The 27,864-nt window shown below is 37.8% G+C and overlaps 1 protein-coding gene across 5 annotated transcripts; it reads left to right on the forward strand.

Moving 5' to 3' along the window:
* The first annotated feature begins 487 nt into the window (after nt 1–487).
* LOC145618497 (protein CHROMATIN REMODELING 4-like) lies at nt 488–23,059 on the forward strand. 5 transcript variants are annotated; one of them, XM_081673269.1, is made up of 11 exons: nt 488–623; nt 874–1,364; nt 2,451–2,558; nt 2,766–3,545; nt 6,173–6,268; nt 6,500–9,142; nt 12,043–12,194; nt 13,964–14,078; nt 18,082–18,164; nt 19,667–20,309; nt 20,419–23,059. In XM_081673269.1, the coding sequence occupies exons 2-11, from the start codon at nt 1,143–1,145 to the stop codon at nt 22,729–22,731; spliced, it is 7,155 nt and encodes a 2,384-aa protein (XP_081529395.1). In that variant the 5' UTR covers nt 488–623; nt 874–1,142; the 3' UTR covers nt 22,732–23,059. The 5 variants fall into 5 exon arrangements, with proteins under 5 accessions (XP_081529395.1, XP_081529399.1, XP_081529397.1 ...); XM_081673273.1 differs by having other exon boundaries at nt 2,451–2,552; XM_081673271.1 differs by having other exon boundaries at nt 907–1,364.
* Nucleotides 23,060–27,864: the final 4,805 nt, after the last annotated feature.

Genomic DNA, 27,864 nt, shown 5'->3' on the forward strand with positions numbered 1-27,864 from the left:
ATTGAATTTTACTGGATTGAACTTATTTTTACTTTACATTATTTTTGTAAAGTTTAGGGCCTGTTCTCTTACGTTGAAATTCAGTTCAGTTCAGTTCAGTTCAGCTGAGTTCAGTTCAGTTCAGCTCAGTTCAGTTCAGTTCAGTTCAGCTCTTAATTTCTCTTATAAAATATTCATTTCAGTTCAGTTCAGTTCAGTTCAGCTCTTAATTTCTCTTATAAAATATTCATTTCAATTCAGTTCAATTCAACTAAGTTCAATTCAGTTCAGTTCAGCTGAATTCAGTTAATGAGAACAGGCCCTTAGTCATGTGATAAAGAGGAACACATTACATATACATGTGCATTTTTTTCGCTAGATAAAAACGAAGGAAGCAAAAGATTTAGAGGTGGGTCAAGTTTTGGAACATTTGTAGTTTTGAGTCTTTCGACAATATAATAAATATATGCGTATATATTATTTTCTTTTTCCCCTTTTTAGAGCTTTTACACGTTTGCGCTGTCTTGCTGCACCTCTTCCTCTTCCTCCCCCCCTCTCTCTCTCCTCCTCCATTGAACCGGACTCTGAATCCTCCATTGAAGTGAGTTGCAAGCTTTCTCACCTCCATTGAAGCAGCTTCTGAGGTAAGATGAATCTATTTTATAAATTGTTGTTTATCAATTTCACAGTATAGTGTCAATCGTCGATTTCATTGTCAGTATACTCAATTTTAGGGTTCTTCAAAGGTGAATTATTGAATTGTTCGCTATAAATTCTGAATTTGTGAACGATTGCTAGAAAATTTCTATCATGAACATATGCGAGAAGAATTTAACATGATTTTTGGAGCTTAGTTTGATAATTGAGTCAACTTTGGTTGCTAATGTGTTGCAGGATTTTGTTTATATAATAACCCTTTAATGTCAGGATTAAGCCATATAAATGGCTGTTTTCTCCCTGGGCTCAGGGCAGCTGCCCCTCCTGTCCTTGCTCAGGGACGAGCCTGATGCTGGAAGATATGCACGGGCCGAAAAATCGGATGTTTCTGATTACTGATACATCACATTTGCCTGTGTTATTCCTGCTAGAAACAGAAGAAGCCACTATAAATTTCAAATTACTACTGGCATTGCTTTTATAAATGCTGCATTTGAGGGTTGAAGATGAAGGAAAAGGGTTCAGCACCTAGTAATGTGATTAGTAGAAACTGGGTTTTGAAACGCAAGCGTAAGAAACTTCCGTATGGACCAGATGTATCTGTTAGCAAGGGTAAAGGGGAGGGATTGGCGACCGAATCTGCTCAAGTTTCTTGCTCAACAAAAGACTTGTCGGATACCGAAACAAAACTTGAACGGGCAAAGGCAAAGAGAAGAGGAAATGATGGGGTATATTATTAATCCTACCATTGTTAGTATATTTGCAACAATTACCTAGATAGTAAAGTAGAAATGTAAATGGGTCTATCAAATCTTAGATTTTAAAGATATTATTTCCTTTTGAAGTGGTAATGTAATTTTGGTGACTAATATGCCGAATTAACTCCATTTGTTGATCTATCCAATTTTTTTGAATGAATTTAAACCGGTGGCATCACTTCAATTTAGCTGGCTCATCTACTGTTACTTTTAAAAATGCCTCATTAAAGGTTTATCTTTTTGTTACCTAATTTGCAAACTCTCCCGTGGATTGAAAAAGGCAAATTAGTATGTAGTACATGAAAGTTGTATAATCTTGTCTATTATATGAACTCAGGTAGCACATTGTTCACATACCAATTCTTGTACTAGCAAAGTTAGTAGCAATATTTTTTATTTTGATGTTCGAGGAAGGTATTGTCTTGTAAAAGGGAGCTAAGGCTCTTAAATTGTAAGCAGCTGATTTTTGGTTAGACATAATCATCCTTACCGTTTTTCATTTTTTGGATTTATGAAAGATAAGTAATCCAAAGGATTAAATCTCCCCAGAAACCAGTCTTGTGGTTTTTGTAACTAGTCCATTTTGGTAAATCAAAATTTCTATTTACCAAAAAAAGGAAAAGAAAATTTCACCAGAAACCAGCTGCTTATGTATTTTGAGAGTCATACTTTTGATTAGAGAATATGAATGAGGCTTATGATTTTTATAAAAAGTATTTTGATAGGTAATAGGGTAGTAATATTTTAAGTTGCATGTATGAATGTGCATTTGTTGATGGTAATCAGTGAACATCAAAAATTTTGATTTTCTCCTGGTTTTATATAGTAGGCAACATATTTTTCCTGGTTCTATGTAATGGCAAAATGTATTCCTGGAATGTATCTTTTTATAATCTTAATAAAATAAACATGGAAAGATAGAAGATTCACGCATCTTATTTGAAATTATTGATTTGCATGTTTATGCTGCAATGGCTTTTCTCTCTCCTTTGTTATTCCGTTCTCTCTTCCTTTGGGGCTATAAATATGAGTTAACATGTTCATCTTTTTGTCCAGTATTTTTATGAATGCGTAATCTGTGATCTCGGTGGGAAGTTGCTGTGCTGTGATAGCTGTCCAAGAACCTACCATCTTGAATGCCTTGATCCGCCTCTTAAGGTACTTGTAAGTTGCAACCTATTACGTCATTGATCATTTGTTTTGTATCCTGTCAAATGCGTTGTAATTTTCTGAATTATTTTTTATTATTTACTTTTCCTTCTTCCCCCTTTCCTATAATTATCTTTCTCTACTTATCTCCTTGCTCTCATTTTTATTTTTTATTTTTGAAACCATATCTCCTTGCTCTCATACTTTGCTTATTATCTTCAGGATATTCCAAATGGGAATTGGCGGTGTCCCACCTGTTTGCAGAAAGTTGATTCATCAGATTCTGTCAGCCCCCAAGATTTCATGCCAAAACGATCTAGGACAGTCAATCTATCTCAGAAACTAAAGGATGGCGACAAGCCTTCTGGTACCGTCAAAGTGTCTCAGTTTCTTGGGAGGTCCATTGGTAAAAAAAGATCTTCTACCAAAAGAAAATCTGTTTTATGTGACAGAAGCCTGTCTTTAAGGAAGCTAGAATCTTCAAGAACTGATGGATCAAGCTGTAGCAATATTGGACTTGGTTCTATGGATGTTTCCTTGCCATGTGAAAGTGCAGTTGGTGAAAGGAAACTTCGTACAGGAACCAAGGATATTGAAAAGATATCTGAGTCATCAGCAGCTGACAGGAAGTCTAACTGTCTGATGGAACATAAAATGTCCCTTCCTATGCATACTAATTTAGAGCGGAAGAATAAAACTTCCAGTGTAAGGGATGATAGCTCTAACAATATTCAGTGCACTTCAAAGAATACTGCAACTGCAATAGGTGTTGTTGATGCTCGGAAAAGAAAACATAAACCTAGTAAGGGTGGTAACAAGAAAAAATTTAAGATATCTGTTGTGGAGAATCTTGCAAACAATGGCCAGAAGAATAAATCAAATTCACGATTTCCTTCTCCAAAGATTAATAAGCCACAAAGAAAACGTCGTTCTGTTCATCAAAAAATTTCCGTTTTGCAGGAGAATGCTGTAACAGAAAATATAGAAAGTCAGCCAGAGGAGGTACTATAACCACACATATTTTTTTAAAAATAATGTTGTTTATAGAATTATGGCTATATTATTTCATACTAAGTTTGTTATATTCTGTGATATATTCATTTTTATTTCTTTTCAAGATAGCCTAGAAATTAGGAGAGGTAAAAGGCCAACACCCCCCCCCCCCCCTCCCTCCCTTTATTTTTTTTTTCTTTCTTTCTTTCATTACTTATTATTATTATTATTATTATTATTATTATTATTATTATTATTATTATTATTGTTATATTTTTTTTTCTTTTTCAATGTAGGGTTTACTACATTTGTTTATAATTTCATTGTTGAATTTTGGTGCTGTATTTCTTAAAAAGTAGGTATATGAGAAACAGCTTGATATAGTTAATGACAATAGGTTTCTAGTGAATACTAAGTTCCATTATATAACTCATTGGTACCATAGAATTCACCTTCTCATCAAATCTTATTTGTTAGAAAGATTGAGAGGAATCTTTGCCATCCCACATGTACTATTGCAGTTTATGTATGGATTCTTGGTCGTTATTATCTGTTAATCAGGTGAAAGATCATTAATTACACAATTGGTACCAAAGAACCTGACTTCTCATCAAATCCCTTTCTAAGGGAGATTGAGAGGTATCTTTACCATCCTAAATGTACTATTGAAGTTTTTGTATGGGTTGATTATTACTTCCTCCGTTTCTATTTAGTTGACACATTCAATATAGGCACACATATATAGGAGAAGTGAGATAGATATGTGAAAGGCAATAATACCCCTACTCAACCTCTCCTTTCCTTCCTCCATGTACTCCACTCCACCTTTGTCTACTAATTCTACTCCATCACCACCATCTAGATCGGCTAGATGTACTTCTTCGGCATCGCCTCACCTGTGTCACTACACCTTCATCACATAAAACACACAAAATTACTCAACCTTAATAAGTATCTAGAAATCCAAAAGCATTCACAGCCAATCATTGCTACTACTTTTAGGGGTTTTAGATCTCAATTCTCAAATACTAGAAAAAGTAGACGATAGTGACGAAGGATGACATATATGATGCTACAATCAAAGTTCCAGTAGTATAATTAAAAAAGTTGAAACAAAGAATCCCATATCTACACTTTGTTAGTTTGTTATGCGGGGATAAAATTACTATCGAAAGAGGGATGACGTGATTGATGGAATCGAGATCTAAATCTAGCGGGTTTGGTGATTTGAGGGTTTTTGATGTGTTAAAGGTGAAGGGAGGAGAGAAAAGAGGTGATGACTGACGAGTGGTGGTGGTGGTTTTGGTAATGGTGGTGGTGAGGAATGAGGTGCGATACTACGATGTGGGTGGTCTGTTTATTAGGTTAGGTGAGAGAGAGAGAGAGGAGAGAGATTGGTCTAATAATCAAATATGAGCAGGAGAGAGAAAAAATAAAGGTACAATTAACCATTTATCATAGAAAATATGCCCAAAATGGAAACGTGTCAACTAAAAAAAACTTCCCAAAAAGGAATACGTGTCAACTAAAAAAAAAAACAGAGGTAGTATATCCATTGATCTGGTGAAAGATCATCACTTCTATCTTTATTTTACTACGGTGCATCAATACTTCAAACCCATAAATGATCCTTTTAAAATATTGCTAAAACATTGTAATTGGATGAACACTGTAATCCTCTGATCTAATTGGCTCTCGCAATACCTTTTATAGTGGATTTAAGGAGTGCGGATATGCAGTGTTAAAGTGAAGTCGATAAAGAAGTTTATTGGACCTTAATAAATTAGGTCTTGAAGTGCGACAATATAAATGTTGCATCCAGAAGCTCTTAAATCGTTTGTTACAACTTTTCATTTTAATTTTGCAAACAATTTGAACTTGACTCTTGTAAAAGATATCATATCGAATTTGGGCACTGCAAATTAAACAGAGATTATTTTGGTATCAAGGAAGATAGCTCAGAATGGTCCTAGAACCCCATGCACATGCCTTGGGTTTCTGGGTGTAGTATTAGACTTCATTCCACTTTCATATTGTTTGTTTCTTATCCATCTACAATTGATGGTTATGTCATGTTTGTTGGTCCTAATGAGGTTGTCTGTTGCATTTCCATTTGCTGAATGGTTAACCTCTTGTATTTTTTCATTACTTTTTAGTATTTTTGGTCTGACTTCTTGTACCATCAGCTGATGCTGTAACTGGAAATTTTAATTTTTAAAATTCTTTTTGAGATCTTGTCTTTTTTGTGTGGTTATTTTTGTTTTGGATTTGGTGGTCTGATATAAAAAAGAATTATATTAGTATTTGGCATTGACATAGTTTAAAATCTCTTAGATTGCTCTCTCTCTCTCTTTTTTTTTTTTTTTTTTTTTTTTTTTTTTTTTTTTTTTTTTGAAATATTGGGAGGAACCTGAAAAAATGGGAGAAAATAAAAGGAGTCGATGAAGTAATAATTTTTTTTTTTCTCTATATGGTATGTCACGCTATTGGTTGGTCACTTGTTTTATTTCCTTTCTGGCTATATCATATATTGTGTATGCTCCCTATTTCGATTCTGAGATTACATTCTCCCTCCTTTTGCTTGCCCTTCATCAGTAGTATAGCTTTCTTTAGCTGAGTAATTCTCTTCGGTGCAGGTAAGTCCTCAGGAAGAAGGTTTGTCAACAAAAGAGGACACCAAGCCTGATAAGTTACTATCATCTGATGATAACACTTTTGAAGAAACATTACAAGTATACAGCTATCTAATGTTTTTCAAAATTTTCAGATATTTTGTGTTTGCTCTATGTTGTACTGTAATGTCCTTTCAAAAGACTCCCCCCCACCCCCACCCCCCCCCCCCCCCCCCCCCCAAAAAAAAAAAAAAAAAAAAAAAAAAAAAAAAAAAAAAAAAAAACTGTTACAGAAATTTTATTGAATTGCTGTGGTTGATACTCTGCTTGTTTATAATATCAATATTACAGGTTGATAGAGTCCTGGGATGTAGAGTGCAGGAAGATAAAACATCTCCACATTGTCAAAATTCCGAGTTAAAGCCAAGTGATATGTTGGTAGGTGAACCACAACATTCTAAAGATCGAATGAGCAACCCAGACCATAAAGCTGTTTCTGAACTGGTAGAAGATTATCCTGAAAATTCTTCTGTGGCGCTTTGCCCGACAACTGAGGTGTGTCTTGTCGATGATTGTTCAGGAGATACATTACAGGTATATAAGAGAACTGTGTCTAAGGATTGCAATGAAGAAAATAGGGTGGCTGAGGTAGGGAAAGAGTTAGGTTCTAGCATTGTTACTGGTGAAGATAAATGCAATTCTCATATTTCAAATGAACATTCGCATGTACCTCAATTGTTAGAAGACCAAACGGTGGCAAGAAATTCAGTTGTAGATGATGGAAAGTACGAAAAAAAGGCCTCAGAGGCAACTTTGATTGAAACAGATTTTGATGGAGAACGTGTCTCTTATGAATTCTTAGTTAAATGGGTTGGAAAGTCTCATATTCATAATAGCTGGATCCCTGAGTCCAGGCTGAAAGTTTTGGCCAAAAGAAAGCTAGATAACTACAAGACAAAGTATGGAACTGCTGCTATGAATCTCTGTGAGGAAAGATGGAAACAGCCCCAGCGGGTGATAGCACTTCGGTCATCTAAAGGGGGCAGAACTGAAGCTTTTATCAAATGGTTGGGCCTCCCTTATGATGAATGCACTTGGGAAAGGACAGATGAGCCTACAATCCAAAACTCTTTGCAGTTGATTGATCAATTCAATCGGTTTGAGTGCCAAACACTGAAGAAAGATGCTGAAAAAGAGACTATTTCTTGGAAAGGTGGTTTTCAACAAAATGAGGTTGTCCCTCTAGCTGAGCAGCCTGAGGAACTCAAAGGTGGTTCACTCTTTCCACACCAACTAGAAGCTTTAAATTGGTTGCGCAAATGTTGGCATAGATCTAAAAATGTTATTCTTGCTGATGAGATGGGCCTTGGGAAAACAGTATCTGCTTGTGCCTTCATGACATCCTTATACTTTGAGTTTAAAGTAAAGCTTCCTTGTCTTGTCTTGGTGCCTCTTTCCACAATGCCAAACTGGATGGCAGAGTTCTCGTCATGGGCTCCAGACTTGAATGTGGTGGAGTATCATGGTAACGTTAAAGGAAGAACTTTAATTCGTCAATATGAGTGGCATGCCAGATATCCAGATGATTTGAACAAGAAAAGTGCAGCCTACAAATTTAATGTTCTTCTGACTACTTATGAGATGATTCTTGCTGATTCCTCTCATTTACGAGGAATTCCTTGGGAAGTTCTTATTGTTGATGAAGGGCATCGTCTAAAGAATTCTAGTAGTAAGCTTTTTAGCTTGCTAAATTCTTTTTCCTTCCAGCATCGTGTTCTATTGACTGGTACCCCTCTTCAAAACAACATAGGAGAGCTGTACAACTTACTTAACTTTCTTCATTCAGCTTCATTCCCTTCTTTGTCATCATTTGAGGAAAAATTTATGGATCTCTCTGACGCTGACAGGGTGGAGGAACTCAAGAAACTTGTTGCTCCTCATATGCTCAGACGGCTGAAGAAAGATGCAATGCAGAATATTCCACCTAAGATTGAAAGAATGGTCCCTGTTGAGCTGTCTTCTATTCAGGCTGAATATTACCGTGCAATGCTAACAAAAAACTATCAGATCTTGAGGAATATTGGGAAAGGAGTTCCTCAACAATCAATGCTTAACATAGTCATGCAACTGCGAAAAGTTTGCAACCATCCTTATCTTATCCCTGGCACAGAACCTGATACTGGATCAGTAGAATTCCTTCACGAAATGAGGATAAAGGCTTCAGCTAAGCTAACTGTCTTGCACTCTATGCTGAGATTATTACATATAGAAGGCCATAGAGTTCTTATATTTTCACAGATGACAAAGCTTCTAGATATTCTAGAAGATTATCTGAATGTTGAATTTGGGTCCAAATCGTTTGAGAGAGTTGATGGCTCTGTTTCAGTAGCTGATCGTCAGGCAGCAATTGCACGCTTCAATCAGGATAGAAGTCGATTTGTATTCTTGCTGTCAACAAGGTCTTGCGGCCTTGGAATCAATTTGGCAACTGCTGACACTGTAATAATTTATGACTCAGATTTTAATCCTCATGCGGACATTCAAGCAATGAACCGTGCTCATCGAATCGGACAATCGAAAAGACTTTTGGTGTATAGGCTTGTAGTTCGTGCAAGTGTTGAGGAACGTATCTTGCAGCTAGCAAAGAAAAAGCTAATGCTGGATCAGCTTTTTGTAAATAAGTCTGGATCTCCAAAGGAGGTGGAAGACATATTGCGTTGGGGAACCGAAGAACTATTTAGTGATTCTTCTGGAAAGATCATTGGTGAAAATGATATGAACAAGGATGAAACTGTTCCAGAAACAGATCAAAGAAGTAAGAGAAGAATTGGTGGCCTTGGAGATGTTTACCAAGATAAATGTACGGAAGTAAGTAGCAAGATAATTTGGGATGAGAATGCCATCTTGAAACTGCTTGACCGTTCGAACCTTCAATCTGGATCACTGGATAATGCTGAAGCAGATGCAGAAACTGATGTGCTTGGCTCAGTAAAGGTATGTCACATGAATATGTAATGTAATTTTATGCATATTCAGTGCTTACAGTTGAGGTAAAAGATTTATCATACTTGTTATCACTAGATTATTAGATTTATGGGAGACTTAAATTTTAATTTAGTTTGCGATTAGTTATTGGTAGTATGATGCTTCTTTCATTGTAGCCTAAGCAGTTGGAAATTTTCTTTTTGTGAGATATTGCTGTACCCTTTGAATATTGTTTTTTTTTTTTTGTTTATTTATTTATTTCCCCGGAAAAATTGGTGAAATAATCCCAACTTTTGACTATTCACTTTTAACAATCCAAACTTTGTGTCATCAAATAATCTGAACTTTTGGTGTTCTTTTAGGTCACCCAGAAATGCGTCAACACCTAATTGGGTAATAAAATTTTTAAAAACCTCCATAACCCAGTTGACCACCCCCTCCCTTTACCAGCCACCACCGTCCCCCTTCCCCAACCTCCACCCTTCCCAACAACCACCATCGCTGATCATTCGCCCTCACCACTGAAACCACCCTCCTTCCCTTCCTCAACCATCGAAACCCTCCCCCTCCCTTCTCCCATCGCCGATAACCCTCCCCCCTCCTACCACCAAATCCTCCCTCCACCCCATCCCTTACCACCAAAATTCTCTCCCATCCCTTCCCACCAGAGAAACAATGAATCGAAGTGGAGAGAGAAAAAGATGTAAGAAAGGAGAGAGGGAAGATGAGGGATATATGGTGGCGGAAGGTAAAGGACTAGGGGAAAAGGGCTGCCAGAAAAGGAGAAGGGGAAGGGGGAAGGGAAAGGCTGTGAGAAACTGTGAAAGGGAAAGGCTGCTGGAAAGGGGGAAGGGGAAGGAAAAGGTGCCAGAAAGGGTGGTCAAAGGGGTCAAACTAAGATTTTTTTTTTTTCTTTTTTTTTTTTTTTGCATCCGGTAATCAGTCATCAAGGACCAACGAAAGCAAATACCCTACAAAGTTCGGATTATTTCAAATAAAGCGAGTGGTCATAGGGGGTCAAACTAATAATTTTTTTTTTGGCATCCAGTAATCACTCATCTAAGACCAACGAAAGCAAATACCCTACAAAGTTCGGATTATTTTAAATCAAGCGAGTGGCTTAAAGTTGAGATTATTTTTATCAGTTTTTTTTCCCAATTTTTTTTGGGTAAAGTAAGTAGATATCATTAATCACCTAAAAAATATGTATAGAGAGTTACAAAGGGGAAACAAAAATGTATGTACAAGAGTAATTAGCTGATTATTGTAGGTACTTTTTTTTATGTAAAGGCAAATAGTTTAGCAAGTATGAATAAATATTGATTGAGAGCGTTAGTGGGGGCCCCACATCACATGTGGCATGGAGCGAGAGAGAGAAACTAAGTGGATTGTGTGGGTTATTATTCCATATATAGTAGTATATTAGTGTTTGGTTGTTGACTATTCATAGTATCTTCATGTAAATAACCCCCCGTCCCCCTGCTGTTTAAGTATCTATACACTATAAAATTTCGTCAAGAAAGCAAAAGTCACTCAGTCACTCTTAAGCTGAGAGCTTTGCGTGAATGCTAGCTTTGGGTAGGCTCAAAATGAATGATATGTTTCAAAAACATGGGCCAAGATTGGCTATCTCATCTGTTAATATGCTTCCTTTGCCAAGCTTGTAAGAATTGTGCTCACACTATTCCTTTACTTCAAAACGGCTAGATACCTTTGGAGTTGAATATTTACGATCTATGTAGAGAAACATTCAAAAGTCACAGATTCAGATGTTGGGGTTTGGTTGGGGGAAAGAGAGAAGCCACTTTGGTGAAATGTAGTGATGGGCTGATGGCTATCTTTTGGGGTGTTTGGCAGATGAAAGTTACATTAGAGGGTCTTTTTTTTTTTTTTTTTTTTTTTTTTTTGGGGGGGGGGGGGGGGGTAGGGGCTGCATTTTAAGTTGTTTGCTGACTTTGCTCTCAGCTAGTGTTGGCAGTACCTTTAATCAATCTTTTTTTAGCGGACACATGGTTGTTTATATTGGATAAAACCACTTTTACATGCAATGTGGAGGGACTTCTACTCCATTTGCTGTTAGCTAGTGTTAGCACTTTGGCCGGTTCCATTAAATTCATTATTTAATTATCATGACTATTATTAGAGTTTTTTCATATAAATGTAAGAACGATCCTTTTTCAACATTTTTGAAAAGTTGATTTGGTCATTGTGCCCAGTGATAGCCATGCTATTACATGCTGATTTGAGAATCTTAGAAACTTGAATATGATTAATAAAATGTGTTGTTTTCTTAACACCATTAAGTAAACAGAGGAAATTGGATAATTGTCTCAGCTCTTAATGGTATAGTTTTGAAGAAAATACTTTATGTGAAAGATTGCATGTTAACTAGAATGTGAGATAGTACCCGAGACAGTAGTTGAAAGAGTTATTATTACATTCCAAAGAGAGACAGTGGCTTCTGACTTGTGATGGAGGAAGGGTATTTAGTTTCTAATATGGTTTTTACGTTCAGTGTAGATCTTTAGATGTGATAATTTCAAAGTTGTTACATTACATATCACAGTTGATCTAGATTTTGTGGGTCTTGGCCTCTAAATAAACAGGAAACTATTCTTTTTTGTGTTAGAGGTTGAAGGTAAAGACCAAAAGGTAATTCTAAGCTCGATATCAAATTTTTGCTGACTCTATCTTTGCCACCCCAGGAAAAGATCCAAGGCTAAATCATCATGATTGGGTTCTTTTTAATACTATCTAATTTGAATTTTCTTTGCCTTATTGTTTTCATCAGTTTTTTTCCCTTGTGTTTTCTCCAGTGCTCTTCTGGACCTTAATACATTTGTCGCTTTTTATTTTTAAAAAGCTTATCTATTAATCGTTGACACATGTTGTAATTATATTTGAAGCAGTCTGTGGAATGGGGGGATGAACCAGTGGATGAAGAAGGAAAAGTTGAAACGCCTATAGTTATCACAGATGATGCTTCAGCGCCTAATTCTGAGAAAAAAGAAGATGTCAGTGTTACAGAAGAAAACGAATGGGATAGGCTTCTGCGTGTGAGGTGAGCATTCACTGTGTACTATGTTAAATATTTATTGATGACCTATTAACTGTGCAAAATCTTGTGTCACTTGCTTTTTCTATATAATCATGCTGCTACTTTTCGTGTCTCGTTCAATGTAATGGGTACCACTGGAATCTAAGACCTCTTTACTTATAAGCTATATGTTGACCAAGCCATAGATTCTATAGGCATGTTAAAATTAGCTTGACAATTGCCTATGAGTTTTAAATTTGTATATCTGATATGTGGATAGCTTTGATTTATGCAAAAGTGCCCAGGCCTTATATTCATGCAAAAGTGCCCAGGCCTTATATTCATGCAAAAGTGCCCAGGCACATATCTGGAACCTCTTTCCTGATAAGCTATTTGTTGACCAAGCTATAGATTCTATAGGCATGTTAAATCAGCATGACAATTGCCTATGATTTTTATATTTTTATATCGGATATGTAGATAACTTTGATTCATGCAAAAGTGCCCAGGCCTTATATTAATTTTTCTAATGTTTTGGAAACCGATTGAAAAACACATTTAATGTAGAAAAAAGTTAAGGAAAATGGAATTCTACCATCTGCATGGGCAACATGATTTTTTTTGTGTAAGAGCCGTGGTTCAAAATTATAGTTTTTGTCATGCTCGCAAGAAAGTTTTACATAGGTATTGCAAATTAACTGGAGTAATTAATTAAATATGGAGTAGATGAATTTGGAGGAAGTTGAAACTGAATGTTAGGAACAACCGAATGACGCACAAGACGGCTGAATTAATGCATTTACTTAAAAAAAATACATTTATGTGCTCCCAATTGTGCGAAGGGTCTGTTTGCGCAGGCCCTTAGCTGACCTTGTTGGGGAGACATGAGGAATCTTCCAATGTTTTTTTGATTAGCATGTAACATTTGAGTTGAAACACAAGATTGTCGGTGATTTAGGGTTGGAATGTTTGATTCTTGCAAAATAACAAGATTTTGAAACACCTTGAAACTGATTATTTCATTTCAGTAAATTTCAGTTCGTATGATTTTGTGTGAACCATAACGTCGTGGCTGTGTATTTGCCCCATGGCAAGTGCTGCTGCCCCTATCCTCTCTCTCCAATCCCAAAATTGAAAGTTGCTAGTTTAAATGAAATCCGAATTATGATGTTAATTTATTAGTTCATGAAAATATCTAAAATAAGAGTGCTAAGCTAAGTAATCTAGCACAAAGCAAGGGTTTATGCAGTTGAATAGATTTCCACAATGGTTCCACTTAGGTAATATTTGCATTAGAAAAAATCACATGATTTGGATATAGATGTGCTTACCTTGGCTAGGTTTGATTCCTCAATTATTTGAGGTGGAGGATTCTGAGAGGTGTGTGGGTGATTAGGAAGTTTCTCCGGTATGTCCTTTTATAATTTATGTGTTACTTAACCTGCCTTTAAATCATTCCTCTTCTCAGTTGATGATTTTCTATGGAAACCAGGAGTTACCCGCGTGACAATTTATGTGCTAATAAACTACATCTAGTCTTGTGTGATTGACAAATGATGATAATGAAGTCCAACACTACTGCTGATTAAAAATAAAATGGTGTTTATTAGATTGTTTGAACAACAAAAACAGTTAGAGAATAGAGAAAACACTTCCAGAAACCACAATTGTTTAGGGGGTTGTTTTGTTGTGTCTCTGTGTTGGAAAGAGAGGGGGGTGGGGGGCGACTAATTTCTATTTTGTAACTCTGTATAATTGTCAACCTTTTAATGAGCTTCTTGGTCTAATGCCAGGTGGGAAAAATACCAGTACGAAGAGGAAGCTTCTCTAGGTAGAGGGAAACGTCTCAGAAAAGCTGTGTCTTATCGGGAAGCCTTTGCACCTCATCTTAACGAAACTTTAAATGAGGTAGCTCCGAGTATTATTGAATTTTGACTTTCTTATTTGGACTTTAATCTTTTTTTTTTTTTGGAAAAATTGCAATAAACTACCTTTTATAACACATTTTTTTGTGAAAAAGCACCTTATAAAAAATTTCTTGTGAAAACACACCTAAAACCATTTTTTTTTTTGCAAAGTAACACCCTAACCCGGTTAGCGGTGTTTGACTTGGTTTTCCGGCGTTGACTTTGCACGTGTGGGTTACGTGATCTTCTTCCTTTATTTTTTTTCTCTTTTCCGTCACCAACACCACCTCACCACCACCATAACCTCACTGCCACCCCCACCAACACCACCTCACCGCCACAACTAATTCACTACCACTCTCACCAACACCATCTCACCCAATAAATCTGCTGCCATTAAACTTTCACCCACATTCATTCAGCCCTAACACCCAAAAACCCCACTCCACCTCCTCACCCCCTTCCTCCATTGAAGCCCAATAGAGCAAGCACATACACAAATAAAAAAAAAAAAAAAAAAAAAAAAAAAAAAAAAAAAAAAAAAAAAATTGAATTGAAGACCACATTGGTGTACATTGGCCTCTCGAAATTACTCCTAATTCCATCATTTGTGGGCAAAAACGAAGAACCCTAATTTTCAATTACAAACTCTAATTTATGAAAATTCGAAAACCCAACATAATTTACAAGAAATTTCAGTAATTACAACAACTTACCTTACTCGAAATTAGGTTAATTGCAACAATTCACGCTTAAAAATGGAGTTTCCTTCGTCAATGGTGAATAATTGGGACTTTGTTGGAGAAGAAGGGAGGAGAGAGAAAGTTGAATTGGAGAAATGGAGGGTAAATTGTGGAAAAAAGAATAGGGGGAACTCACCGGAACACGTGCTTCTCACGTGCAAGTCAATGCCAGGAAACCAAGTCAAAGGACGGAAATCAGGGTAAGGTGTTAATTCGCAAAAAAAAAAAAAAGTGGTATTAGGTGTGCTTTTGCAAAAAACAATTTGTAAGGTGTTTTTTTACAAAAAAAGTTTATAAAAGGTGGTTTTTTTTGCAATTTTTCCTTTTTTTACTACTAATTGCGTTGGCTTGCTACATCGCTTCATTGTGAACATATGTACTGATATATTAACAGGTCTGTTGCTCACTATACTTGTAACTATGGTTTGGATTGTGGGCATAATATAGCAGGTTTTCTGTAATTGGGGTGAGATTGAAAGTTTGGAAAATGTTGACCTAATTGAAAATCTGACTTGAACTGAACTGGAAAGAGCGGGTTTGGTTTGGGACTGTCAACACATTCTTTGAATTAAAATTGAATTTTCCTACTCATACATATGTGTTATGGTTTTGGTCGATTAATATTTTAGTTTCAACCTGTTCATTACCAAATCAATAACACATTCTCAATCTTAAACCTTACTCAACATGCCTATTTTCAAGCTTTAGTGTAATCTATATATTCAATATTTCATTCTGTACCAATCTGGAAATCTTGGCCATTTGCCAACAGGTTCTGTTCTCAGGTCTATGAGAGATCTTTACCTTATTATTGATACAATGATTAGTTTTGAGGCGAGTTCTAGGCTTTCTGTCTCTACATGTTTGTAAACATGCCTTTTTAAAAAATGTAGTAGCACTGAAGACATTTAGGGTGATTCCATGTGGTGTATTTTTGTTGCTGTACAAAACGTGAAAATTAGGAACGACCCAAGGAAGACCTGGAAATGTGAAATATAAAATTTCTAAATACGAGCGTTATCTGGTAACAGTTGATGGACCAGCCAAGAGCATTTATTTCATGCTTACTTGGCCCTCTTGTAACACCCCAATAATTCTTTCTTTAAACCTGTGAGTACCCTGAACAAAATCCAAGAGAATTACTAGCGTGCTACCGCCACGTGTTCAAACGTTAAGCCGTTAAGGCTATATCAGAAATTAGCAGCGGAAAAACTAAATCAGTTATAAATAAGTTTTAAAACCAACGATCAAAATCAAATTATTAGGGTGTTACACCTCTGGTTATACAGGATCTGGGAACAGATTCATAGATGGCTTTAGTGTACTGTGACTTTGTTTATTGTGGAAAACTAGATGACTTTCACATTTAGTGACTTAAGAGTCTTATATTCTAAAGGTTGAATAACTATCCACTTGTTATTAGATTGTCAATTTACTTTGCGTAATTAGTTTCCAAATTTGACGTTGGAGCATCTTCATTGTCATGGAGGCACAAATTAAAATAAGGATACAGAATTCACTCTTTGGGTCTTTGATAGTCTTGGTTAGTAGATTAATGGTCAGGCCATGGGTTTTACTTGTACTAATTTAATAGCTCTTTATTGTAGGCATTAGCAATCCCTTGATTTTTTTTAATGTTGTAATGCTTGGGAACCTCTCTTTACCCCCTGCAAAAGCACATCATGACTTGGGTGCAGACACTTGTCGGATGACTTGGGGAAAAACAAGGTGACATAAAATCAAGTGGGAAGGGTTAATATTTGCCCGAGTTTCAAAATTCTAGTTCTAAATATTGAGGCATCAAATGGAGTGGAAGGATATTTAAGGTTTGGGTTATTGGTTGTATGAGTGGTAGCCCATCCACGTGTATTTCTGCCGCCAGTGCCTTGGGCATGTTGCAGCCTTGCAGGGAGGGAGTGAGTCATGTGTCAACTCAAAGAGTGGGGAGGATAACAAGTATTCTGTAAATGTTTATCCCGTATGTGCCTGAAATTTCAGTTCACTTACTGGACTCTTGTTTCTAGTAATGCATGAGTTAAAAGGTGGGTGAGTGTAAGAAATTTGTGGATAAAGTAAGAGAGTGCAATAAAATGTGTGATGTGGGTTAGGAGGGGTAAGATAATAAAAAGAGCTTTCCAAAATAGGAAATAAATTAAAGTGAGTAAAACTTTTTGAACGACTCCAATAGCAAAGGGAGTCAAACTTTTGATTTTTTAAGCACTTTTAAAAATACTTATTTCCTCTGTTTATTTACGCACCTTTTGGTGTGGGCACAAAGGGTCGCAGGTGGGGAATGCCAAAATTGCCCATTTGATACCAACAAATTAGAGAGAGAAAAGGAAAGGGGGGGGGGGGGGGGGGGGAGTAATAGTGGCTGTTATCAAATGTATAGAGGGCTATATAGGGTATTTGGTGTGTGAAGGTCAGTGACAAGTTAAAGCGAATAAAGCATACCAAATTTGGAAATGGTGAAATTAATATGTAACTTGCTGAAAAGCCAAATGGTGAATTATTAACTTACCGAGGAAGTATATCTTCTTTAATTAAAAAAAGGATCAATTAACATATAAGTATTACAGACACCATTGAATGACCATGATCATCTGTGATTAAATCTAAATCCACTTTCGTCTGAAATCAATGCAGGGTCAAATACTTTGGATTACAAACACCATTGAATGACACTGTTGATTTATCTTACTCTGTAGCTACAGTAGGGTTATCACAGTGGAGGTTATGGCCAGTAATGCTGGTGATTATGTTTGAAAATTCTCAATTCAGCTAGTGTATGATTACCCTTCCTAATTTTTTTTTTAAAAAAATATTGTTTCCTTGATTTGAAAACATAAACTCCTAAAATGCCCCAATTGAAAGAGTTGAGAAATCACCTTGTATGTAACATCTGAATCCAGATTTAATTTATCGCCATTGAAAACTGTGGAATCCTATTAATTTGTGTTTAAATTAATTGCGCGATGCTCCACAATATTGCAATCCATATATCTACTGAAATCTGTTGGATTTTGATGACCGCTGCCTGAAAGGTATCATTAGTGTAGAAATGATTTGACACTAAGTTGTTTTGTGACTTACGAATAGTGCGTATCAGGTGTAGATTTTTTTCCAACTATCTCGCTTTCTGAGTGATGACTAATATTAATGACTTTGCAGCTAATCTTTATAATTTGTCTTTTACATGGCATGAGAAACAACTTTTATTTGTGTTGATGCCTGTTCTTAGTATTGATGGTTATATTTCAGACTGGTGCTGAAGATGACCGAGAACCAGAACCAGAGCCTGAAAGAGAGTACACACCTGCAGGACGTGTTTTCAAGGCAAAGTTGTAAGTTGTTTGATTCCATGATCTGCATAAGTTTTCGATCCCTCTATTGGTGTACGTGTCAATTTTATGTTTTTTATCCTATGAGTGCTCTTTTGTTTACTTCATTTATTTGTTTTGTTGTTTTTTTTTTTTTTTTTGGGGGGGGGGGGGGGGGGGGTTAGGAAAACCGTTAGTTGAGGTACCTTCAGTTATGGGCTATGCTTATGGCTGTTTACATACAGTCTAATGAAATTGTAGACTTTTTTCTTTAGCATATTTACAATTGAAAATAGACATTGAGGTTAGGGGTCTTGTTAGTATTGAGAAATCTTAATTTTCTATCAAACAAAAACCATCCCACTGATTACACATATTGCCTTCTTTTTTCGCTCTAAAAAAAATAAAAAAAACAGTTAGAGCCTTTCTCTCTCCTCCATTGAAACTCGCAGCTCCTCTCTCTTTCTCCAATGAAACACACTACTCTTACCCCCCTCATGTAACTCAAAGATACTTTCTCTTCTGTTCTTCTCCTAGCTTTCTCCATTAAATCTCAAAGATGGATTTTTTTTTTCCTCTCTTGTTGGTTGCTTTGGGAAAAGACATTGAAGCTTAAAGTAAGACTGCCTATTTTTCTGTCTTTGATCACGCAGGTAATGAGGCAATTTCTCTCTGTTTTGTTTTTTTTTGTTTTTTTTTGTTTTTTTTTTTTTTTGGGGGGGGGGGGGGTTACCATTATATAATCAAGAGCTAATATATATATTTTTTTAATCATCAAATTCAGTCATACCTTAAAAATATGATGTATGACGGGACTCAAAAGTCTTTTTCAATTGCTCTGTCATACCTTATTTAGTCAAAAAATTCCGAGATCTATTATCAACTTTCACCAGCATAATAAATTTAAACAAATAACACAGTATTTGGATCATATGGTATTGTCATGAACAACTATGAGCTCATTGCAAGAACATAAATGCTTGTAAAAAACAAAATAGAACAAAACACATGCTTGTGAGAAAAATTAGAACAATTATCCCATTTATATGGCAAAATTATCTATTCTTAGCTGTACCAAGGTTTGAGTATCCCAAACATTAGTCCAATGATTAAATTCCTTCGCAATATTGTGCAAGTACGAAAAATAACTTAACTAATAAACCTTCCATGTGAATTGTAAAATGGAGTTACATAATAATAACATTCTACATATCTTGTAAAATGGGTAAGCTTTATTGTTTATGGAATAATTTATTGCTTTATTGATGCTAATTTAATATATAACTTTTTGCCCTGTTAATACTATTCCTATGGATTGGGTAGATTTTAATAAGTCTGTAACATGTCTGAATGTTGTAAACTATTCAAGTGTCTATTGGCCAGGGACAGGATTTTTAGTGCGCTTGAATCATTGGATGAATATATACTGCTTGATTGATGAATTTTGACTGCAAGCAGCATCATACAGTGACCTGGATATAATTTATCTCCTGTTTATTGTATACTAATATGTGAACTTGTACCAGTGCTAGGCTTCGTGCTCGGCAAAAAGATCGGCTTGCTAAGAAAAAAGCACTTGAAGGTCTTTCTCGTGTCTGTCCTGAATCTGAATTGCTTTCAAAATGCCATCCACATAATATTGAGGACAAGGAAGAAGTGACAAGATCTGTTGAACTACCTGGAGAAGCAGCTACATCATTTGAATTGGAGGATAAAAAATTGAGTGACCATGAGGTTCCATATAGCTGTAGTGGCACTTATCAAATGAATCGAAAACTACTGAAACATAAATTTGACAATCTTCACAACCCATTCCCCAAACTCCATGAAAGTTCTTCTTTGAAGGTGGTTTCTGGTCAAAGTATAGGTGCAAATGTATCAAGATCAGCTGCTGCAGACAACCTTTTGCCTGTTCTTGGACTTTGTGCACCAAGTGCTTGTCAACTTGAGCCATCTAACAGAAACATGTCAAGGTCTAGAGAAAATAGACTAGGAAACCGGTCAGATTTTCTTTCAAGTACATCTGCTTGTTCTGGAACTTTTACAAAGAAAGACGGAATGGAACTTGAGACAACAATGGGCAATTTAAAACTTCCTGAAGCACCATCAGAGTTAACACCTCAGTATTTGAAGAGTCGTTTTCATGACAATCATTTCTCATTGCCTCTGGTGCTCTCTCTTTCCTCCCATCTCCCACTGGCAACTCAACTGTCCCCATTTTTTTTTTACTAAAGCTGATATGCAGAATTTTAATTAACATGTTTTATTTTATTTGCAGTGTTCCCCACCCTTCTTTCAGCGTAGATTTCCAGATGGTCTAGAGAGCTCAAGTGCCAGTTCGGCTGATTTTCTGGAGAAAATGGGATTGCCCAAATTGCCTTTCAATGACAAAGTACTGTCAGCGTATTCTATTCCACCTGAAACCTTGCAGAGCCCTGCACCTAACTTCTTAGGCGATTTGTCTCTTGGAGGAAGAGGTGATGCTGCAAATATGCATCCACCTGCTTCAATGCCATTTTTGCCAAATTCGAAGTTTCCTTTGCATGACTTCCCTTATTCTAACAAGGAAGAATTAGATATCTTACCCACACTAAGTTTGGGGCACAAGCCAAATGCATATCATTCAATTCCTGAAAATCATAGAAAGGTTCTTGAAAATATAGCTATGAGGACTGCAGCAGGAACAAGAAACTTACATAAAAGAAAGTCAAAAGCAGATGTGTGGTCAGAAGACGAACTTGATTCCCTTTGGATAGGAGTTCGTAGATATGGACGAGGCAACTGGGATGCCATGCATAGGGATCCGAGGCTCAAATTCTCAAAGTATAAAACTCCAAATGACTTGGCTTCACGGTGGGAAGCTGAGCAACAAAAGATATTGGATGCTTCTCCTAGCACGAGATCTATTAAGCATGCGGAATCTCACAGTTCTACACTATTACCAAGCTTTTCTGATGGAATGATGGCACGTGCTTTGCATGGAAGTAGGCTAGCTGGACCCATAAAATTTCAAAGTCACTTGACAGACATGAAATTGGGATTCAGTGAATTTGTAACAAATTTTCGTCCTTTTGAACCTTCTAATTTTTCCGGATCCCTAGATGAAACCCATGCTCTCTTTCAGACGGGTGCTGGATCATTTTCGGCCAGGTTCTGTGGAGACCCATCCATCACTCCCTCGGATATTCATGGTAATTCACCAAATGTACAACTGGAGCCACAAGGTCCTTGTAGTGCCTTTGGTCCCAGAAACCTGACTGTTTTGGGTTTAAACTCCTCAAATGGGTATGCTGTAAGGTCTGAAGATGAATTAGATGCACTTGCACCTCAAAAGCTTCCTTGCCAGCTGGATGATTCAGTAAAAAATCCTCATGCTCCCAACAAAGATGCGTGTAGTAGTAAGAAACCAGCTGCCACTTTGTTCCATCATTCAAACAATGGGTCTCATCTTTCTGGTTACAAAGGGAAAGAAGTGGCAACAGAGAGCAGTTCTTTAAAGAATAGGCTACCACATTGGCTTCAGGAAGCTGTAGGAGCTCCTAACAAAATTCTAGATGGTAAACTTCCACCTGCAGTCTCTGCCATAGCAAAGTCAGTTCGTTTGCTTTATGCTGATGAGAAACCTTCCATTCCACCATTTGTTGCTCCTGGACCACCTCCTTCTCAGCCGAAAGATCCTCGGAAGAGTTTGAAGAAAAAGAAAAAACGAAGACATCACATGGTTGGGCTAATTTCGACTGATATTGCAGGCAGTAGCCAGGACATCCACGGAAGCTCCTCTGGCGATAGTCATGCCTCAAAATCGGCTCCTATTCAGTCATCTTTGCCAATGCTTCCTTCAATTGAAGAGCCTATGAACCATTCATCATCTTTACTTTTGGATCCCATTAGAAAAGCAAGTTGTGGATTGGCCCCATCTCCTGAGGTACTGCAGCTTGTAGCATCTTGTGGTGGTCTAAGTCCATGTGTGCCTCAGAACTCATGTGTTGAGCTTACAAATCCATCACCATCTGTACTTTTGGATCCAATTGGAAAAGTAAGTAGTACATTGACCACCTCTTCTGAAGTATTGCAGCTAGGAGCGTCTTGTGGAAGTCCAGGTCCATGTGTGCCTCAGAAATCGTGTGTGGAGCATAAAAATCCATCACCATTTTCATCTCTGGATCCCATTGTAAGATCAAGTTCTGGATTGGCCCCTTCCCCGGAAATGCAGCTAGTAGCATCTTGTGGAGCTCTAGGTCCATCTGTGCCTCACAACACAAGTTTAGCTCTAGAATTGGACACCATTGATAACACAAGTTGTAGGCTGCCCCCCTCAACTGAAGTTCCGCAGCTAGTAATGTCATGTGGAGCTCCAAGTCCTTGTGTGCCTCAAAGCTCGTGTTTAGCCTCTAAATCAACTCTCAACAATCAGGAGCACTTGCCCCAAGAACTGGATCAAGATGGAACTAAAGATGCAGTGGTAAGCTCCCTTCCAGGAGTTGTGGACCACTCTGGGAATTCTAATAAAACTCAGTCTGAGCTTCCCAATGTCGACCAGTCAAATGGTGACGATGTATCATCAGAGAAAACCATGTCTAATCAGACTTAACATCGGAACTTAAATATCGTATCATTGTAAGTGCAGCAGAACCGAACTTTTGTTTGGAAGTTCATACATGTAATATTGTGCCATAGACAGTAGGCTTGTTAGAGTGTTTATTAGCATTTTCGTAATCGTAGGTGACAATTGGGGTCAATTGGCCCCTGTTTAAGTCTTAGGCCGGTAGTTTATAATTTGATCACAGTTTTGTAGTTAATCATTGAGGTTGCGAGTGTTAACTTGTAGCCTTAGTACAAGAAAATATCTAGGAAATATTTTGTAAAGCTTGTGTATCTGAAAATGAAGTATATATATGTACCCCATTTAGTGTGGCATATGCCACCTGTTATCCTTCATTTTAAGAATTTTCGTCATCTCTAAACCTTGAGCGATTTCCGTAAATAATGCTAAAATAAAAAATAATTCCGTATATATGTCAGTTTCAAAACTATTTCTCATGATACCGTACACGTAGGATTAGTGTAGGGTTGTAAAATCCGAGGCTATAAACTGTTAGTAACAATAGCGGATTTTAAAAAAGAACCGCTAATGTCATTAGCGGTTTATACTTAAAATACTCAGTAACTTATTAGGCTTTATGGTTAGGTTCTTCAAATAGAACTGCTAATGGTATTAGAACCGCTAATAGCATTAGAGGTTCTATTTGAAGAACTTCTAACCATTACATGTTCTTCAATTAGAACCGCTAATGGTATTAGAGGTTCTAGTTGAAGAACCTCTAATACCGTTAGCGGTTCTAATTTGTGTAGAACCGCAATCTTTATTAACGGTTTATTAATAGCCAAAAAACGAACCAAAAATCCGAGCCTACGTGGACGGTATGGTGGGAAATATTTTTTAAAGCAACGTACACACGGAATTATTTTTTATTTTAGCATTATTTACGGAAATCGCTCCTAAATCTTAGAAGCCACAAATTACGATAAATGTAAATAAAAATGTCACCTAAGAATTTATTCAACAAGAAAAATTGACAATAGTAATTCTATATTTGCCTAGTCTTTTTAAAATAACTCAACCTTAGGGTGGTGATGGTAGTAGTGGTGGATATAGATGGATGACTGGTTGTGTGGTTAATTTATTAATCATGCCACTACCTATGAGGCTATGATAGTATGATGTCTTATTTTGGTGTGGGCTTTAGGCCTATGTAAGTTAACATAATTCATGACCATTTAACCAATTGCACCAATAGGTGCACCAGGCCCAATACGCGCCCAACAAACGGAGCCCAGACAAACAATCCTCGACCAACTAAACAAACCCAGCCACCGATCCACAATTAACACATGTGATTCGGTTTTTTTTTTTTTTTTTTTTTTAAAAAAAAATAACCATTCTAAATTATAAATGGTCATTTTAATTTTTTTTTTAATCATTTAAAAGATATTCTCTCTCCTCTCATAAATTATAAACTTCCTAATTCATTTGCATTTCTCTCTCCTCTTTTCAATTTTCTCACTCATCTATTCAATTTTCTCTCTCTAAAAACTGCTACTCTTCCATGGCGAACGACGAAAAACAACCGAAAACACCTTCAAAAAAGTAAACATCACTTAATTACTTTGATTTTGATACGATTTTGTTAAATTTGTTAATTTAATTGTGGTTTTTTTTTTGAATAGTAATTGTCGTTTTAATTCTACTATATTATTGTCGTTTTGATTTTTTCTTTCAATTTTTTTTTTCAAGAAAATCAGAAGTATCTACTCTTATTGAAGAGAATGAAGATAATCTATAAGTCATTTATTATTTAAATTCTTGGTACTTGTCTGATCAATCACACTGAATTCTTTTTTTTTCAGGTTTGGTCACAATTTGAAAATTTTAAAATTGAATACTGATTTGAACCCTAATTTTTTGTACAGGACATTAAGCAAAATATTCAAAGTCAAAACACCAAAAAAGAAAAAATTAAAAGATATATCTAAGTCAAGTCGAATTGTTGATAAAAAAAATATTGGAAGTGTTTAGGGTAAAAATACCTCAAATACGTGGCCCAATCTCATAGTGACATGTGGCCCAATAAGAAGGCGACACATGGCCCTATGAGAGGGTGACACGTGTCCTTCTGACAGGGTGACACGTGTCAGCTGCCTTTAATAAACAATACAGCATCAGAAAGAGAAAAAGGCCTTGATTACATCAGGCCCAAATCCCGAGAAAACCTTGAATGCCGTAAAACGGTGCCCCCCATGACACGTGGCGACCCCCGATTGCGCAGCCAATCACGTCACGAAATTCTAGGGTATAAACCCTAGAGGGGCACATGTTCCCACCCCTATAAATACCCTAATCATTTATGATGGGAGGGTTGGATTGTGACATAACATAAATATAGAGCATTAAAAAGCTCCAACTTCTCTCTACTTTCTCTCTCTAGCTTTTCCGATTTCTGATCTCTAACTTGATCGTCGGAGGCGAATATTCCGATAAACAGAATATTCGTTGTCTTGCAGGTGTCCGAGTCTCATTGTCAGGAGAACGCGACCAATATTCGAGGAGTTCACAAAAAACCCCGAAACATTTGGCGCCGTCTGTGGGGATACTCGTCCGTTATGGAAATAGATGATCAGACACCTAATACTGGTCCTCGTCCAGGCGAGGACGGATATGTAGAAGACTGACGTACAACCATACATTCAAGCAATCCTCTGACTGTCTCATTTCAAAAGGCCGAACAACCTCTTGTTACCCCAGCTACCTTGATGGCCGAGCTCACTAAGGTTCGCAAAGAGTTGGCCTCCAACCAGCAAAAGGGGGGAGGAGGTACTTCCAAGAAAACAAACAACAAGACCAATGCAACTGATGTTGGTAACACCCCATTCCGTCGTCCGTATGGAAGGTCTCCCCGAGTCCCACGGACCAACCTCTCTAGTCTGTTGGCGAAAACACAGTCGGCTGGGGGAAGGGGCAGACAGCCAAAAAGAGTTGAGACTGAGCCGTCACAGCGTTTTAAGGATGCAAGGGATTACATTCGGCACAAACAAAGGGAGAGGGCCGCATACTCTGACACGGCCTCTACCCCAACCAATCTTTCTCTCAATACACCAACACGGCCGTCTCCAGCAGAAGTCAAGCCGCCCATACCATTACTCCCAGACCAGTTCAGCCATCACAATATCAGCTCCTTCAAGTACTCAATGGGTTGATACAGCCAACTCCCCAAGCCTTTGGGCAATATGGGCAGTATGGCCAGGTGTTCGGCCAGGCTCCCTACCTGGCTGGAACGTCCGCGCAACCCCAGCCCATCGATTGGCAGATGCGTTGTTGAATTTGGGAGATAAGCCGCCTCCGTTTTCACTAGACATACTAACGTCCCCTCAACCAGCAAAAGTGAAGAGTGTACTAGTGGGTGCCTATGATGGTACGCGCAACCCAGAGGAGCATATTACCTCGTACAGGAATTTGATGTACTTGCAAAGTGTAGATGATGCTACATGGTGCAGATGCTTCCTGGCCACTCTTAAGGGGGTGGCCCAGGATTGGTTTAACAGCCTTCTAGCCGGATGCATAAATTGTTTTACTACCCTCAGTTTGTTGTTTGTAGGAAATTTCTCATACAACATCCCACCAAGAAAGACAAGTTTAAACTTGGCAACAATTGTCCAAGGAAAGAATGAAGGACTACGCTCGTACGTCCAAAGATTTAACCAAGAAAAAGCCCAAATTCATAATCTTCCGGATGAAATGGCATACTCAGAATTTCTCCGGGGATTAAGGCATAATGGTTTTAAGTTTGATTTGGTAAGGAAAAAGATTCGGTCATACGCAGGTGTATTGCGCGAAGCTGAAACTTATATTGAGGCTGCGGACTTTTGTTCGCTCACCAAATCAGAGCAGCCGGCCAAGGGGGCTGAGAAGAAGCAACCCTTCTCATCAAGACTCGGCCGGCCGAAAGAAAGAAGGAAGCAAAAGAAAAGAAATCTGGGTAGCTGATGACAAGCAACCCAAGTCAAAGAAAAGCAAGACGTACGAGCCTCAGTATGAGTTCAACAAGGATGGCTACCCCATTTTGATGGAGATAAAAGACAAGTTTGAGTTTGAGAAGCCTCGGCCTTTGAGAGGCTCGGCCCAGTACAGAAACAAGAACAAGTATTATCATTACCATAAGGATGTAGATCATGACATGAACGATTGTATCAATCTGAAGAGGCTGTTGGATAAGTTGGCTGAGAAGGGTCTGCTGAAACCCTATGTGACCAAGTCCAAGTTCACCTATAAACGGACAGATAACACGTCCGAGAAAAAGCAACAAAGTGATAAGAAAAATGACAAGGAGGATGATGGGAATAGCACTGATTCAGGTTTTGTGGTCGTGATATCAGGAGGCTTTGCTTCAGCCGGCCCTACCATGAAAGGAATCAAGCAGGACGCTCGAAATTTGTCAAATGTGATGCAAACGGACGCCGTTAAGGCCGAGCAATTTCCTGAAGTGATCATAAGTGAGGTTGACCGAGGAGAGGTCAAGGCTTTGCACAATGATCCCATGGTCTTTGTCATGAAGATAGCAAATTTGAAGGTGGGACGAATATTGATTGATACGGGCAGTTCGGCCGACATCATCAGCCTGTCTGCCCTAAGGAATTTAAGCCTCCCAGAAGATGCTCTCCAGGACATCACTCACCCCTTGGTAGGATTTGGGGGGAATATCATTCATCCTGTCGGACAGATTGATCTTCCTATCCGTTTCGGGCAGAAGGGAGAGGGGAGAGACATGGTCGTTCGCTTCCTTGTTGTTAAAGAGTTGACCGGGTATAATGTCATCCTTGGCCGCCCCACTCTGAATGCAGCCAAGGCGGTCATAGTGCCCCACTTAATGTTGTTGAAGTTTGAAAGTTTGGACAGAAAAATTGGAACAATTCAAGGAAGTCAGAAAATGGCTAAGGAATTAATCAGCTGGCCGTGAAGCCAACAACGCGCGGCCCAAAACTGTCCGAGCCAAAGGAAGAAGGAACCTCACTCCCACCATACCAGGTCGGCTAGAAGCGTAAGGCGGCCAGGGCAGAGGAAGCCTAGCAATTAATGACTGTCGGCCGGCCAGATGAGTTGAGGTTCCAACCGGCCGGCAGCCACTAGGATATAGTGCTTGACTCCAACCACCCAGAACGGACAGTTAGT

Source organism: Chenopodium album, chromosome 26, assembly GCF_948465745.1.
Source record: "Chenopodium album chromosome 26, dcCheAlbu1.1, whole genome shotgun sequence".
Classification (NCBI taxonomy): Eukaryota; Viridiplantae; Streptophyta; class Magnoliopsida; order Caryophyllales; family Amaranthaceae; genus Chenopodium; species Chenopodium album.

Coding starts and splice junctions, on each gene's coding strand:
- LOC145618497 (XM_081673269.1), top strand. CDS start 1,143: ATGAAGGAAAAGGGTTCAGCACCTAGTAATGTGATTAGTAGAAACTGG. Junction 1,365..2,450: donor AGAGAAGAGGAAATGATGGG/GTATATTATTAA, acceptor CTTTTTGTCCAG/TATTTTTATGAATGCGTAAT. Junction 18,165..19,666: donor CGTGTTTTCAAGGCAAAGTT/GTAAGTTGTTTG, acceptor AACTTGTACCAG/TGCTAGGCTTCGTGCTCGGC.